The following is an 18,403-nucleotide window of genomic DNA, read 5'->3' on the forward strand; positions in this document are numbered from 1 at the left end:
CCGATGTTTTTCTTTTTCTTATTAAAGGAAACAAATCACATGAAAAGCCAACAATTAATTTATCAGTAATTGATATTGTTGCTCTGGGTTTCTTCACAATGATGAACATAGTGTTTTGTTGAAGTTGATTCTAAATACAAAATCCATTTGCAATAAATACTCATTAGTGCACCAAATGTGGATAAATGTAGTCTCCAGTATTAACAGTATTAGGTAACATTAGCAATGGAATTACATTGTATCGCTGTTTTGAGAATAAGAAATCTTTGTCTTTTCAATTCCTTAACACATTTTTAAAGATTTGGGTCTTCACTGGGCTGAACCGAGAGCACGACAAACCTATCCCCTTTATGTTCTTTTCATATAACTCATTGACGGTAACAAAAACATAGGATGTGTGTTTGACTTCTTAGATAAACTTTCAAAGTAAAGTTCTCTTGCCCCGTGTTTGCAGCGAGCACATAGTAACTTGGCAGTAGAAGCAATGGTTCCTGTCCTATAGTTGGAGATATACGACTCAGTCTGTCCAGTTTTTTAATTAAATAGATGTAAAACAGGCCTTTTTGGTTTATTGTTAAGCTGTATTCAGCACCAAACCATATTTCAAAGACTGAATGTGTATGAAGGTAACCTGTATGTGTGATTCAATTAGAGGCAGTGCGTTTTAGTGTGTGAACGTTGAGTTAGCTCCTCCATTCATCTCCATGTTAGATCAATGGGCTGTGGCTGCTTTTACTTCCAGTCATCCTGGATGTATGTTCTTTTAATGAACACACACTTTGTTTCACATAGAGAAATGTTCCCCCGAACAGTTGAATCCACAAACAGCCATTCGGTTAGTAGTTTTCAGTATACACATGCATAGGTACACTCTCAGCCTTGCACACTAATGAATGGCACTCCTTCTTTCTAATCCATCAGATTAATTGGAAGTGCCCAGCCATGGATTGAGGAATTTTTCATTCCCCTAACCACTGCTCTCTCTTATAGCCTCTATCTGCATTTGCTGTTTATGTTGAGGGGGTAAGATGCAGAGAGTCTTGGCAAAAATCTGAATGAAGTAATGTTTGTTTAGTTTTACTAATGAAAGAAAAAATCTAAAATCCAGTTGTTACTAATTCAGTTTGTCAATGAAGATCCATGACATATTGGTCCTTTCCAAATAGTTAACGCATTAGTGCTAACAAAGGAGCAGAGACAGAAAAACGTTTTAAGATGTTTATAGTAGTTTGCAAAAATCATAGAAGTTGAGTAAACAGACTGATGGTACTGACTTGTGGTAATACCAAAACTAGGCAGGGGCCAGCAGAGGTTCTGGGTTTGACTGGTTTCCTGATAACGAAGCAAGGCAGGCAGGCGCGGTATCCGGACTGGGTTCTAATGCAGGGTTACAGATGAAGGGATGTGACTTAACATTGCAGGCAGCTGAGTGATGGACCTAAGGCACAGGTAGACAGACTATTACCAAGAACGGAGACAGGTAGCTGACGGACAGGTCATTTCAAAAAGACGGACAAAGAGTGTGGCTGTAATGTTTACACCAGTGGAAGTGACTGAACGATCGAGAGGAGAGGGATCAACCAAACGCCAGGCCAGCACAAAGAACACACACACACACACACACACACAGCACTATGAAACGAGGACAAACACAAGGCCAGGGGGGACAGACAGCATGCAAACATGGGCAAGATGGGGAAGAAAGCCAAGTCCTACCACTATCAGTGCCAGGTAAATCTGTTTGTTTTACATCCAGTATCTGTGGATATCCCATGCACCAGTAGCAATGCATATTGTGCAGTATAAGCATGGCTGAGTAGCTGAGCTTTGTCTGAGTCTTTGGCAAAATACCTAGCAAGCGTCCCAAAAAAGTTTCTGATGCTCCAGATAACAAAGAAACTTGGCATTTGGAGGAAGGATTACTGTTGAAAAAAAGACTGTGATCAACAAAGACAGATTGACATCTGTGTGGCTTTTTCTTGTTGAAGGATAGAAGAGGAGAAGCTCAGGGCAGACACGGAGGTTGAACTGTTCACATTTCTCTGCCTGCAACAGTATATATGATATATATATATATAGTGTTTGTCCATTTTCAAGCGTGTGCTGCCTTATGTCAGTCTTATAAAACCACAATATAAAATTGCTGCTAGTATACAAAGTCATCAATGGTACTGTAAACTGAACACCTTTTATAACCTGTATCATATTCATATTGTGTTGATAGAAAACAGTGTGTCACAAGGCACAAAGGCTGCAATTGTGTTTATGCCCATATTAATGTTTTTGAGTGGTGCTGACTAGTGCTGCTTTATGTGGAGACGGGCCTTTGTGATTTTGTCACTCCCTCCATAAAGTTAATGTTTGTTTTGTTGTTATTTGGTGGATTCTCTGAGCCTTTATGTAGCTAGTAAAACTCGTAACTCAGGAAAGGCTCTCAGGTCAAATTAAAGCTGAACCAGAGTGTGAAACATTCTGGTTCAGCAAGTTAATCTTAACTACAACTCATTTAACATAGTTTCATTGAGCTTCACAGCATTCCTAGTCAATCAGCACCCAAGTAAAAAATCATAAGTTTTGTGTGCTGGCTTGTCTCATAGACAAATGTTGTTCAGAAAGTTGTCGAACAAACTTCCAAATAAAGAGCACCACATCCAAAACAAACTTTCTTTTGAATTGGGGCTTAAGTTTGTCAGTCAATAATGAAGGCATCTTGATAACTATTGAGAAATCCATGATTGTATTCAAGACAAAAGGATCTGTTTCAGCCTCGAGCCTTTGTCGTCTCTATGTCTGCTTTCAAGTGACAAAAAGCCTCATTTCTCTCCACTGAAGCAGAGAAAAGCTGTCCACCCCTTACTCCTCCTCCTTTGTCATCTTCTATTCATCCATCCATTCTTATGCTTGTTTGATAGGGAAAGAAATGAACACTGGGGAAGTCAAGTGGAAAAAAAGGCCCTTGATGTGCTTTAAACCTAGATGCTAATATCTGCATGGATTCAACAATGTGAAACCCACTGAAAGACTTCCCTCCTCTCTCTTTCTTTCTATTTGGCTTCTTTGGTCTTTTTCTATGCATCTCCATGTCACTTACAAAGAGGCAAGTAAAACTAGGCCTGTGACATCTTATCAGTGAAACTATGGAAGTGGAGACACTGTCATTCAACTGGACGAGCTGTGTGGCCTGGGTGCAACTGACACTGATCGGTCTGATTAGGAGAAAGCTTTTATAGAAAAACTAATTGCTAGATTAAGGTAACACATTTACATGTAATAACGTCCTAACCAACCAAATACAAAAGCTAAGATAACGTTTTTTTTCTTGAACAACCCTCAAACAAGTACTAAATTACAGCACTTTAAACTTTGCAGTCATGAACCCTTAAGGAAAACACTTAAACTACACTGCACACAATAACGTTTACCCTTGCTTGTATTTATTGTTACTAAGACAAATACAAATATACAAAATACTACAAATAGAAATACAAAGTGTACAGCTGTCCATGACACATCATCTGAGCAGTGCTGTACTATGAGGGATGTAAAGAAAGATAAGTGTAAGCAGGGTTGGGGTGACCCTGGAGCCTGGGCTGTGTGATGCTCATGAGACAAATTGATTTGGCCAAAAGGCAATGTATCTATTCTAAACAGCAAATCAAAAATAAATAAAACATATCACGACAGCAACTATTCTGCAATAAAAATAGAGCAGTAGACTAACAAGTCTGTCAAGATGGTCCCTTCCAGCTGTTTACCTGTCAGGTGCCTAACAGCCATGCACAGTGTCACCTTAGATTAGGGTGAAGGAAAACTTGCAGATAAGTTTCTTTGCTGAGGAGTTGACAAGCATCAAGGATATTGTCAAGAAAAGTGTGTGTGTCATGTTTTGCTTTTCATGGAATAGACGTGCAATTATTCTTACACTGATGGCAAAGGCCAAACATGATCATCATTATAGCTGGAAACACAGAAGAGTTGCAAGGACAAACTGCTCTCTAATGATTTGGAACCAAACTGTGGCGTTTGGGTGCACAACATACAGCTTGCACAAGGCGGCTTCCTGAAAGAGCTGGTGTTACGCATGCAAGTTTCGTCCTGAGTGAGCTTATAGCAAAGAGGCTAAACCTCGTTCTGAAGGGGAATTTATGATTCTCATCATCATACAAGCATCAGTTATCATTATACATGTGACTAGCATCATCACCATCACTTCCCTCTGACATCAGACGCCTCACAAAAAAGAAGCATTTACAGCTATTGAAATAGAGAGTATGAGTTCAGTCATATATAATATGACCCCTAGAGGACACTACAAAAATAGAGAGGCCCTTGATGGGATAAAGTGTGTACAAAAGGTACGATAAGTTTAGATGAACATGGACCTGGACAAAATGTGAATTAAATTAATAACACAGAGAAAATTCTGAGTTTGAGAAAATTGGATTCAAAAAATGATCGCATTTCACCTGTATGCCTTTAACCATTACTACACCATTACTTATTCCAATAACGACTGCTCGTGTATTTCCAAAGAATCAAAATATGTTTAAACGATATTCTGTATTGTCTGTTTTTCTGTAAGCTTTGGTTGATTTGGTGACTTGTTTTGTTCTCTAAAACATTTGGAAGCCGTATTTAATACATGTTAGATGAATATAGAGAAGGTATTACAGTTCTGGCAAGTTTAGCAGTAGGAGTCTGCTTTTAGAGGGTGGACAGTGAAGGCGATCGACTTCATGCAGCTGTGTGCTGCTGAAGGTTTAAATTGATCTCTGTACCCACTTTGTGAAATGGCAGCACCTATATACACCTATGAATGTGTGAATTCCTCATGACTCAGAACACACAGACAAAGCCAGAGATCGATCGATGCTTGTCTGAAGTGTTGCGCCACATATTCTCCCTCACAATTTTCACAAAATCTTATGTGCTTTTCATGTCCATAAAAACGTAGCCATTATTTTTGGCTACAACAAGATCAGGGTTTGCTTATTATTAAACAAAATGTATTCACCAAAATATGAAGAGACGTGAATATAAAAAAGGGTTGTGCTCTCTTTACTGGTAGTTTTTCTAATCCCTTCTTTGTTCAGTGTTTACAACTTTTCTGCTGTGTATCTCTCACCACCCTGTTCGTCACTGTTTCTAACTCAATTCTCCGTTGCACTACTGTATGGTTGTCACTCCTTCAATTAGGAAGATTCACTGAGGCTGATACCTAGCGTGACCTTTTGCCAGGTGAAAATAACAACTCTCTCTTTCTCTCTCTCTCTCTCTCTCTCTCTCTCTCTCTCTCCCACAGAGTTATATTCATGGCAGCAGTCAGGCTCAGTTTGTGGCCGAGTCTCACATCATCCTTCTTCTGAGTATCCTTACGCCAGCGTGTTGTGAGTCCCTGTGTCATGTGGTGACATAAATTGAAACATGATGCCTTCAAATGAAAATCATGCTGAGTAATTTGACTATCTGTGAAATGTTTAACAGCTCATATTGACGAAAAACTCCTCTAATTTCCCATTTGCTTACATGCAACACCCAGGAATCCACTTTTATATTTCTGGAGCAGCATTACAACTTTGCTGCATGCCACTTTCATTTTCCCAGCATGAAACCTTTGTCCTCTGTGTGCATACTCCTTAGGGAGTCTGCCTGCAGGACTGAACAAACACACAATACAAAGACAAGAGTTTGTTCTCTTTTAACTTCACCTCCTTGCCTGATTTGATCCAATTGATGATAGACTGTGTCTGTGTGTATGTGTGTTTTCCCGTGTACTCGCTTGGCAGGACAGATGTTTGTGTTTGTGTTCTTCTCTGTCGGCTTGTGTACCCAGGTGTACTTGTGCCAGTGCCTGTGTATGTGTGCAGGTAATGATACTGTTCATTCCTCGCTTTTGTGTTTCTCCTCGGGGGAAATAGCAGGTCCAAGGTTGCACCTGCTTCAGAACAATATTTGTCTGTCCACGCTCCCACTCTTTTTTTTGTTTGTTTTCTCCTCATCTGATTACATCTAAATGAAACACACACACACATGCACACAGTCACACCTGCTGAAACACTAACACACCTACTCTCTTGTCTGTGCAGGTGGTGTTAACGCATTTTATGACCGTCATAGGCATCCCCATGGATTTGACCTTGTTTGATTCCTCATACACACATGCACACACACACCCAAGTACAAATTGCAGTTGCATATCATTTTAGGATGAGACAAAAGCATGGATGTATGCATTTGGATGTTTTATTATTATTTTTGTGAGTGATATGTTTCAACTTATCAATGTAGAAGGTATGTGTGGGAGATATTGCTCTTTCAACACATGATGACCACATTTTTAGGAGTTTGGACAGATTTGGACGGAGACATGGAGATTCTTATTTAATAGAAGCCTAATAATTATAAGTACCCTTCTGAAATTTCCGTCTGTTCGTTTATCTCTTGTCGAAAAACCCAATCGTCACCCATAATGGAGCCACGTGTTGGATCCTTAGTTGCTCAGGAATTGAAGGACCCTTGAAATGAGACCACTTAGTCGCGCTGCTGTGACGCAATCGGTCTTCACATGCAGCCTCCTTAAGGTTTCGGCCCATGAATTGCGAGAATTTCTCAGCTAATGATTTAAGATTTTGAATCACAGACATGAACACACATTTTCCATCTTCCCTTGCAATGCCCTCCCAGAGCTAAGCTCGTCTCTCTGCCATTAGTCTGATCTTCAGCGGGTGGAATGGCGCTCAAGGTCAATCACCTTGAGATCTGCTGATTTACTGGGCCAGTGGAAGGATATACCACCTGAAAATCTCACCCTCAGCATTCATCCTGTTGTTTCTGTCAGCACTGAAATTGTCAATAAATGCCAGGGGGAGCCGGTTCCATTTAGATAATAGATCCCCATCCTCGTTTGACAGATGAGGCGGTGGCTTTAGGTCACTAGCTGTTCTTTTTGTCTATCTCAACAGTTCCTTTTTTTTTCTCTGCAGACTGACCGGTCTGTTTTAAGGAGTACCCAGAGTTTTCATCTTTTGCTCAATCCTCCTAGGTTAATGTCATCATCATTGAAAAACAAATCATATGCATGCTTGACCTGCTGCGAAGACATGAAAAGGTTTTTCTCTTACCGTGCAAAGATTTTTCTACTCATCCATGTGACTTTTGTGCCTCGGGCCAACCAAGTGGATTGTGTCATTTTCAAGTTCTCTACTGTTGAGCAAGATGTGAACGCTGTCTGTACATGCACTGTACATGAACATTTAAACAACACACATCTGCCCAACAAACATTGCAAGCGTCCAATTTCTGGTATTTTGGGCAATATCTCTTGAAACATTTCTCGAACGGTTCCATCCACTGTTACCTCCCACAAGGAGGTTATGTTTTCACCTGTGTCTGTTGGTTGGTGTGTCAGCGGGATTATGCAGAACCCACTGAATGAATTTTCATGAAACTATGTTCCAAGGCCAAGAGAGAGCCCACTCACTTTTTGGTTGGAATCCACAAAGAAAAACGACCCTTTCATAAACATTGCAAAGGCAGTTTTTTTTTACATTTTGACAAATTTTTAACAGAGAATGAATGGATCTTGGTGAAACATCAGGGATATGTAGGGGACTGATATCCATAAGATTGCGCTGTTTGGTGATCAAAGGAAAAATCCAGTGCTCGTTCATTTAAATGTGGTTTCTCTTTGACTAGCTGTATGGTTACAAAAGGTACTACCAATTAGCACCAATGTTAGCTGAGATAACAGAAATGCAATAACGTGGAATCGTCTGAATTCTATATATTGTGTATTTTTTTACATACACACTTACATGTTGACTGACGCATGCAGCCATGGCAACCCTCTTAAGTGGAATTATTTTTGGTACGTACAGGTGTTTTTCTTTCTGCTTTCTTCCTGTTCGGCATTCTGCTGACGGCTCTAAACTTGAGCAATTTTAGTTGAGTGGCTGAAGTGACTATTTGATGACAGCTTTTAGAGCCTAGGTTTGAAACCTCTTGTTCTGGTGCAGGCCACTCTAGTGTGAATATTTTCAAGGCTGATCAGTGTGCACTCTGATGATGGATACAATCAATGCGGATGGCAGACCTGGCAGTAGGATGATAAGTGGACAGTAGCTGTGGTGGCAGTTCACAGCAGTTTGTTAAATCTAATGGGCTCCACACATTTCCGATGTTCTCCTGCAGGAGACAGGTGTAGGTGTGGGATGTCTGCAGCCCCAAGGAAATCTATTTATTATCATGACTTTATTATCACACCGTGGCGAAGCTTCTTCCATCCACCCAGACAGGATGATCCATGGTTCAGTTCCGTCCCTGTATGTGGATGTATCTCTATTGTTTGTGTCTCGTGCCATTCACCATATCATCAAGAAGAGGCTTCAGTGTCTGCTCTGTGTCTCTCAATGTGGCAGCCATTGTTTGTGCACCCCACCAGGTTTTCTTCAGTAAAGTGTATTTGTATGCAGAGCACGCTGACAGGAATCTGTAATTAGGTGCTTAGCAACGTGAGGCTGCTCGCTGTTGTCTGAACATTTCATCATCAGATGTTTTTATTTCAAAAAGACATATCATAATAACTTAATGCTGCAAGTACATGTTGCCTGTGTGGACCGCCAGTAAAAAAAAATTCAAGTCATAAAAGAGAAAAGTGGCTTTACAGGCCTACATCGTCAGTGGTTCCCCTCTTATTGGACCTCTTGATAAAGACAAGGGAAACTCGCTGATGATTTTAAAACATTACACGTCCTTGCAAAGAGAATTCAAAGTTGTCAGCAGGATCTGTGTCACAGATTGGGAACAGCATTTAGAAGAGTTAGAAAATATGCTCGATCAGGATTAAATTGCTTTCTCTTTCTGCAACTCTGTGCTGATTTAATGCAGCACAATTACCTTTAATTTGGACAGATATGAGGAAAATGGAAATGAAACATTAGATTTAATTTATTATTTCTATGAAATAATTGTGCCTCTTGTATCTTGGATGTTTAAGTTTCTACTTATGGAAATTTGCGATTCCTATCTTCATCTACTTGGGTCCCTCAGTCTACGTCCTTTTTTAAAATTGTATTTAGGAGTACCTAACTGAGAGCCAACCTCATTAGAAACTCTCAATCATCTCTGAGCTTCATATGAGCTTTGTCTGTGTATGAATAGATTTTGTTTTCTTTTTCTGCTTTGTGCCCATTTGCTAATCTGGTGACATCTCTAAATTTGACCACTTTACTAAAGTAGAGAAAGAGAAAGTTGTTGACGGCATTCAGCAGCCAGTTTTTAAACCTCTTCTTATGTTCATAAACAAATTGAGCCTCCTGCTTGTTAGATGGTTTCAATGAATGTTTCTCAGATGTTTATCTGTTTGGAGGCAGTCATTAATAAAATACAGTCAGTCTAATACTCCAGGAATCAAATAGCCTTCTACTAAAGATCTTTGAGTTATTGGCTATTAGAAACACAATCACTTAACTAAATGAACTTCAACAGCATTAAAAAAATCAAAATTAAGTGTTAAGTTGTAAGTGGCAGTGGAAAATTAACAGAAATAATGAAATGTCTTCCTCTCAGTCCACAGCATCTCTGAGAGAGTGTGTGATTGCATTTTTTTATTTGTGTTTAAAAGCAAAGTTGTTTAACGTGAGTGGCTGTGTAATACTACCCATACACTGCAATGCAATACGCTCTTAAATTATCAGTTTGATCAACTCCTCTTTGACCAAATGTCAACAACACGAGGGTTATGACCTTTAAATTTGTCTGTGTTCATTCTTAGGCTGTTTTACTTGATTTCAATATACGTTCACGCCATATACTTTCAGCTATAACATTGCATGTGCTGTACTTTCTAATCTGCTTTAGTACTTCTCTGCACATTTATGTACAGTATATGTGTGTATTTTGTAACTGTGTGTAAAGCATTTCTTTCCGGGGGGCGTTATGTGCTTCCTGCTCCCCCCCCTCCTGTACGCTAGTGTGTTGTTTCCTTGACAACCTTGTCCCAGATGCTGCAATCACCATGGGGATGGTGCTGCTGAATGAGGCGGCCACCTCAAAGGGAGACGTCGGCAAGAGGAGAAGTAAGTAACAATTATAAATGTATTTAAGTGTGTGTGTTTAGATAAATAAAGAAGGAATAAGTGTGATTGTAAAATCAATTTAAGAGAAATCTGATATAAGAGAAACTGAAGAGGTTAAAAAAGTAAAAGTAAAGCAAAATAGTATTTTTTAGTATTTTTAATAGTCAGTTCTGAATAATATTAAGCCCTGGCTGACTACAGCGCTTTGGTGAAGCTTTAAACAAACTATGTGAGAGTGAGTTTTTCCTTCAGCGATTTGTGTTCAGCTCCTACAAGCTTGTCTCAGATCCTAGACGGAAACATTAAGCCATGGGCTGAATGAACCGCCAGTGTTATCCCGAGGTCTTTTAAGTTTTAGAGGGACTACACAGTTCAGGGTGTGCGGGGAGAGTGACTACAACTCCTCAGTACCACTATTTATTTTACTGCAAAAAACTGAAATAGGTGTCCTAACAGAAAACTGGACGAACACTATCTGTAAGGTTTTATATCAAATATTTTGTTTGTTTCACATCCAGATGTCCACAATTTGTCCCACAGTATCTAAAACTGCTTTTGAAAGAACAAAATGTTGAAATATAATTTTTTCCCCAAATCATGTGAGACCATTTTCCGTCTTATAATTGCGGCAACATCCTACAATACCGATCTAGAGCATATGGGTTCATTTCTATTTTTATAATTCTGTTCATATAGATTTATAAGACTATTGGGAAATGATTGATCATAAAACAACCACCAGAAATTCTGTGGGTAAAATAATTATTCAGTCTGAAATTGGTAAAACATGATGTGCTAACAAGCACACACATTATGAGACTTTTCAAAATGGACCTAATTTTGGCTTAACAAGGAAATTACTTTCGAGCAAAGGCAGCCAATTTAACCTTAACAAAAAAATCTTGTCTTTTCCTGATTGGTCTCCTACTTTTTCATCACATTAAAGGAGACACACATGTCATGTGCGTTGGAATCCAGTTGGGCCTGTTTGTGCTTTTGTTTTAGCAATGCTCAATAAATGGACAAAATAATGCAACGCTAAAGGCAAAAAATTGAAACTAAACCGTATTCTCTCACAATCTGCTTTAAATTAACATCTGATTTATAAACAGCAGCAACTAGTTAAAGACCTTCCACAGTTCAAAGATGACCAGCAAGCTGAGAAAATCTGAACTGGACATAAAGACATTTACCACGTAACACCTAACCAAATGTTTGGTTTAATACAGACTAACAAATACAAATAATTACTTTGAAATCTATAACTCAAACGATACGATAATACAATACATCATAACTCATTAATACTCACAGTGGACCACCGCAGTAGAGATCCGCTGTTCTCTGTGCTGCAGACATACACATGGAAGCAGGTGGAAGATATGACTTATATTTCCCTTGATTCCCACATTACCTGCAGCATATTTATAAATGTTGCATCACACACCTAAAATCCCTATTGAGCAGCAGCACCTCCATTAACATATTCATATTCATGGACGCATGTCTCCTCACCTACTTTTTCTTAGTCATTAAATAATTAAACATTCTGCTCATTTATCATTTCTGCTCTTTGTCTTCCTAAGAAGAATTACTTTGCTCCATTTACTTCCTTCTACTCGCCATATGTTTGTTTTACTGAGATCTATGGAACAGAGGTTGATCAGTTGTTCTCTCTGTAAATATGCACCTGCCCCTGAGAGGCGGAGGATGGTAGATGCCAACCGAGTCTTGTGTAAACGTGGGTCAAAGTGAAACAATGCACAATCAACCGCAGGAAGAGTAAGTCAAAGGGGTGCACTTCACTGATTGCACTGAAGGTAAATCTCAGATGACAGATGTCTCTGAATCAACATATGCAAAGAGCAACCAATTTTGCAGTGGGGTAAAGATGCAGGGTTTTCAGCAGTAATCAACTTTAATGAGGCCTCTGAATCGTAGAGGTTTTTTGCTATAGCTGTTTAGTAACCAGGATTTCCCTGGTGCTTGCACTCACATTTTCTTTACCTATTTTTACATGGTACAACCTTATTCTACTTTTAAAATGAATAAACAATGATTGCATGTTGTTATTAGTGAAACAGTAAGTGATACTTAGATTCTTGAACATTAAGACCATATAATCCAACAGCAGGGTGACTCAAATTAGGGCATTTCCCAAATAGTGGCTCTTGGTGTTTTTGTGCTTTCAAGATAACATGTATTTGTGTGTTTCTCCCTGCTCAAAACAATCGGGCAACATTCCATATCAAGTCTCAGCAAGTGGCATAAGATGACAAATAGAGAGGTCGCAAACGGGGATAATTCATTGATGTCAAAGCTGTAATGTTTTTTTCTCTTTCTCTAATATCGCAAGATAGGTCGGCAGATTTGCTCTCTGGGAGTTTTCCCATTATCTCTAGATTATCCGAGGGAAGGTTGATATTAGATGCCCTGTATTGGTAATTACCTCAAACACTATATATGCCGTATCACACAAGTGGATTTCATTAGAGTCAGTGTGATGAAAAAGCAACTCAAGAAACCGTTTGATTGCCTCTGAGGCCAAACACTCATGCATACACACAGGTACGCACACAGGCAAAAGAAAAAAAATCTAGGGATGATATTAACAACTTTTTGTTCTACTGTTCCTTTGAGAGCTTGGCAATTAAAAGGATTTTCAATATCACACTTAAGAAATAAAACGCACACAATTAACAAATGTGTGTGTGTGTATGTGTTTACTAAATTATCAAATGTGAAATGCGGACATGCTACATGTTTACTGCTGAGGACTCCTTCAATTCCAACAGGTCTCTCTCTCTCTCTCTCTCTCTCTCTCTCTCTCTCTCTCTCTCGCTCTCTCTCTCTCTCTCTCTCTCTCTCTCTCTCTCCTCTTGTTTGGTGCAAAACCATGTTTGCTTCACGACTTAAACTCAATCTCCCCCTTTTGAGTAATCATCTGCTTATGTCAAAACACTAATGATGGTCATGCAGATGATAAACTAATGCTGACAGAATCCTGCCACGTCAAATACAACATTGTCACATACTCACGCGCACAGGGACACACAAATTCAACAAGTGCACTGTAAAGCAGCGTACAGAATAGTTGTCTGTTGGTAATAGAGAGAGGATTAAGCTTGAATCGGAGTGTAATCACTGGATGTGGGTGTTAAATCCCTGGCATATAGCTTCCATACACTGATGTGTGCAGCTACAGGAAGTTATCTGCTGCTTTCATGGCCATCTGCACCAGAAATCACAGCGCATGCACTGTTCCTCAGTAAGGGAGTCACTGAACGGGTAAATTGAGTTACAAGATCACTACATATGCTAGATCTGTGCGCGGGTGGGTGGTGGGTGGTGGGTATGTGGGTGGGATGAGATAAGTCAGAGGGGAGGCGAAAGTGAAGCGGGATGACATGTAAAAGGGGAGTACAACTTCAAGGAGGGAGGAGAAGAGAAGGGGGAAGAGTAATTGAAAAGTCAGGAAACGGTGAGATGAGTCAATCAAACCACAACCATAAAAAGTTCTAATCTCTTTATTTTGTGATGCCAGCAGGCAGTGTAGAGGTACCTCATCTGTTCTCATCTCAAGACAATGGAAACTCATTAGTGTGTAATTGAAATCTAACTGGCAATGTGATGCGACACTAAATACTTAAGGTGTCTTATTTGTTGTTGTTTCTTATATTGTTATAATGCAGACTCTTGAAGACCCATTGGTGTAAAAGTGTTAACATAGTCATCCTGCAAAGCAAAACGTGAATCGCTAGGACCCACCCATTCTCTTACGGTAAGGATGAGAGTGGGCCTGGTTTAAGTGAGGTGCACACAGCTCGTCAGATTTTTCAGCATCTTCTTCATTTGGATGGCTGTTGTTTCCAGGGCAACCTGAGGCTGACCAGGGGCCAGTTTGACAACCTGCTAGCTTTGGTTGGCGCATCTCTGTCGAGTTTCATCATCAACACTGATTGGTTTTCACCACATCGTGTCATGCAAGATTTTTGGCTGAAGTCTAAAATATTAAAACGAGCGGCTGAAGAGTAGGACGTGAATTTCGCGTGTATTTGCAACTTTGCATTGACTTTGATTCGGGTTAGAGTTGTAAAACCAGATTGTGATGTTAAAAAATAAAAAGTATTGAATAAAGGTGGTATAAATGAGTGACAGGGCAGAAATAAATAGAACTTCCAAAAACTAAAGTGTAAACAAAACCTTAATAACTACTCTACCACTTAAGCAAAAACACAAAACAAAATCAAGACCCCGGTTCCTTGTGTGTCAATTCAAATGCACACAATCTACAAACATGCCCACGCAAATACCCAGCCGGAGCAGGTCTACTTTCATGTTAAGAACTTGCTACCAGAGAAAGACAAGGTGAGGAGATGATTCATATTTCTGCCTTTGCTCTGTTATTGAGGTTTTGAACAGGCTTATATTTGCCTCAGCAAACAAGGTTATGTTTTCATTGCTGCATGTTTGTTTGTTTTTCGAGCGGATCCTGATAAACAGGCCGAGGCAGGTTTTTTCTTTTCACTTTCTAGAACACAGCTCCAATACGGCGGTAGCCTTGTTGGAGGTTCGCACTCTCAGAGCGGCCTTCCAGCTGGTTATGGATCATGTGTGATGCTATGAAGTTAAGTGTTAAAATGGCAGAGAACTGGCAACTTGGACTTTATCCACAATTCATCCACATAATCACATAACCCTAACACACACTTGTGATTGGGTGAAGAGACAATGCATTGTGGGCGGCTTCATCCAGAGGTTGAGCTACTTAATCAAGTTAATAATCATAGAATTAATTGTTAATAACTGTTAAGTATCATGTATCTATTCACACGTGTCTCCACATGAGATACAATAGGTTTGACTTAATGTTTATATTGGATTCCCGCTGCTTATGGAAATGTGAATTCATTTTCTTCTCCATGCCAATATATCATGATTTGAATTGAGCCAAGTCATGCAGTCAAAAGAGGAATTACCACCTTTGTCATTGAAGGAAATCATTCAGCTTAAACAACTTGTCATTTCGCCAAGGTCATAAATCTCTTAGTATATTAGCATGCTTAGTGTGTGTGTGTGTGAGTGTGTGTGTGTGTGTCTCTCAGGCATAATTGATGAGCTATGGGAAATAAATCCCACTATGCTTGATGAAGACACACAGACGTTTTGTCTGACACACAATCACACACTCGCACTCGCACTCAAACACACACACTCACACTCACTCACATACGTAGATGGAGATGTGGCAACACTGGGTAAAAAGGGACACACAGGCTCTCCCTGAGGACACACTCAAATATGCATTGGTCTCAATCAAGTCACTCAGTCAGTGTCACTTATTCACTCACACACACACACACGTTTGTGTCAAAGTACTTATTCCATTGAATTAGTTATTTTCATAAACTTTATTTAACCTCAGGTCTCTCTTCTCACCTCCTCAAAATAGTATATTATGAGCGTTTTTCAGTTGACAAGAACAGAAGAAGAAGATAAAACACGCACTGACACTGATTACCGAGTGGTGGTCTCTTGTGTGTTTGCGTATTTAAGTGTGTGTGCCTGTGGTAGATGGATGAGGGCCTGACTGTCATATCAATCGCTGTCACAGATCCACAGCTCTAATACAGCAAAAGACACACTCCCTGAACTCATGATGTGTGTGTTTGTGTGCGTACCAGGATTCTTATGTTGAATTGTAAATGGAAGATATGCATTGGGAAGGGGGAAGTTAAGGAGGTGACAGTGAGCGATGGCAGCAAACACTTTTAAACGTACAGTGCATGCATTATAGATGACACAACACAGACACACAAAGGGTGAAGTCCTAAAGATGACTGACAGCACAAACACACAAATTGACGCGGAGAGTCTGTTTTACATTTTCGCAGCCAAATCGTTTGACTTTTCTGACGTCTCCTCTCGTCTCTCTTTACCTCCCTCTCTTTTTCACACACGTGTATAGACAACCACCCCCCCACACACACACACACACACACACTTTCAAGCACATATCTCACTGTTTAGTCTCCAGGAGAGGTCCTCATCCTAATCCCTGATTAACAATATCAGACGGTGGTGACAGTTTAATTTAACACGGTGCTTCTCGAGGATTAGCTGCCACATACGGGGTGTGTGCATACGCTCACACGCCCACACTTACAAACACATGCAGACTAAAGATCACGCTCATGCTTAGGAAATTAAATGATAACAGCTGCAAACACAAGTTTCTGCAACACCGCAAGTTTGATAAAGAGAAAGAGGCTTACACCGTATGTGGAGGGATTCTGTAAATAAACAGAAATGTTAGAGGGTTTTGGCACGAGAATAAGCACCAGTTGGTGTTTGAGAAGAACTCTTCCCTGGTGTTTCAGCAAATGTTGGAATATCTTTCCATGGTATCTTCCACAAGTTAGTATAGGAGCCTGCGTAAGTACTAACTTGTGTTGGAGCCACCGACAGGAAGAGAAGAGGATGTTTTCGCTATATACTGTGTGTACACCCTGCAAGCACATTCAGTTTTTAACAGAGATCAGACAGCGAGTTGCATCAGCGGTTATAATGTGCGTGAAATTATTTAAATTGATGCCTTTAGCCTGGAATCAAATATTCTCACAGGCCATTGTCTTATAATTACTATACATATATCAGGAGGTCTGCAGGACCTGCAGAAAGTAAGACAAAGTATGTAAATTCTAAAACATCAGTGTGGCGTTTTAGAAACTTATAAATCATTGTGAAGTTTCATTTATTGCCTGTTTTTGTACTTGATGGTCCGTTCTGATACTGTCATTCTAAATACAAACTGTTTCTTGTTTGTGTGTGTGTGTCTGTTTGTGTGTGTGTTTGTGTGTGCCTTTGCAGTCATCTGCCTGGTTGGCCTTGGCCTGGTGGTGTTTTTCTTCAGCTTCCTGCTCTCCATCTTCAGGTCCAAGTACCATGGATACCCTTACAGGTAACTATAGCAACCGTTAGCTCTGTACAGATGCCCACACGAGTTTCACCAGCTTCCTCCACAGTTACTTAAACACAATATACAAGAATACAGTGATTCTTACAAATAATTCAAACTTATTACAAACTTGGTGCAAAATTCTAGTCCAGAACATGATCCATCAGTTTCCATTATTTGATTTGAAGACATTTCTTTGACTCAGAACTTTGAAACATCCAAGTTCCTCCTCAACTAGTTATTTTGTTACATCTCTTTACACCAAGTTAGCAGATCTACGCAGGTTTCTCAAATGCTGATTAACCTGCTAAAAAGAGAGTCAATAGAGTTTTCCTTTCTGTTTTTAATCCCGGGTAAATTATGTGTGTGTGTGTGTGTGTGTGTGTGATAACTCAAACACACACGCACACAGCTGTCATAGAGAAGCTCCCACACCTCGCTGTCTTGCCAGTGCTGCATTTTGCAAGACAGGAAAAATGAAGGCTGTTGCACATCGTTGCCAAGATGTAAAAACACAGCTTCATGGTTAGTTATGCACTAATGCCCAGCAGTTCAATGCACGTCATACCGTTGATCAGTAAAGGTGGAGCATCAGTGTCTAGACTGCCAAAATAAAGACGAGGAAGAAATTAGCACGTTTAACCGGGTGTCATGTTTCCATCTGTGCCGATGCCAATTAAAATCCTGTGTCTACTGCAAAGTCATTTTGCAGATTGCATCCAAAAGACAGATGTCAGTGTTTTTTTTTGACAAATTGAAAAGGGGCTTGACGGCTAAAACTTCCACAGAGATTTGCAGCCTGACTTTTTAGATTCACCAAGTTTCTTAGAGCTTTTGCTGTACACTCAATATATTTTAAAATCATGGATGTTTTCTGTTGGTCGTCGTAACAGTAGTTTGACGTGCTTTGACACTAAAACCCAGTCAAGCCCTGTAGCTCAATGAGACAGATTTGAGCTAAAGGTCGCCACTACATACCATAAATACCCTGCAACTCTCCAGAGTCGGGGTCCACCAGCTCTGGAGCACCTGTAGGATATAACAGCTCAAAAACAGAACACACACCAAGCTGCATGCACTCTCCTCTGCTGCTGGAGGGGATTCAGGGTGTCAAAAAGTGAGGCCGCTGCAACAGGGCTGATCATTTATAGTTGTGACCTTAAGCCAAGACTCAAATTGATGGACATTGTAGCTTTTGTTTATTTAAACATTTTATTTGAAAGGTTCGTAGTAGCCAAATAGTTTTCTAATAAAAAGAATGACCCAGATTTTTTGCATATTCAGTTAATCTGCTGTGCACTGAAAGAATCTCCAGGTTTCACTAGCTGTAAATTATCTCAAAGTATTTACATAATGTAAAGAGCAAACT

The 18,403-nt window shown here is 39.9% G+C and overlaps 1 protein-coding gene across 1 annotated transcript in view; it reads left to right on the forward strand.

Annotated features, from left to right (window-relative positions):
- Nucleotides 1-17,041, forward strand: part of tusc3 (tumor suppressor candidate 3) — a 58,690-nt gene extending 41,649 nt beyond the window's left edge. Inside the window, exons 7-9 of the mRNA XM_062388141.1 lie at nt 5,303-5,366; nt 10,002-10,076; nt 16,947-17,041. Of these exons, the coding sequence (XP_062244125.1) occupies nt 5,303-5,366; nt 10,002-10,076; nt 16,947-17,041 (234 nt within the window). The remainder of the gene's footprint in view (nt 1-5,302; nt 5,367-10,001; nt 10,077-16,946) is intronic.
- The last annotated feature ends 1,362 nt before the right edge of the window (nt 17,042-18,403 follow it).

The sequence above is a fragment of the Platichthys flesus genome, chromosome 5, assembly GCF_949316205.1.
Source record: "Platichthys flesus chromosome 5, fPlaFle2.1, whole genome shotgun sequence".
NCBI lineage: Eukaryota > Metazoa > Chordata > Actinopteri > Pleuronectiformes > Pleuronectidae > Platichthys > Platichthys flesus.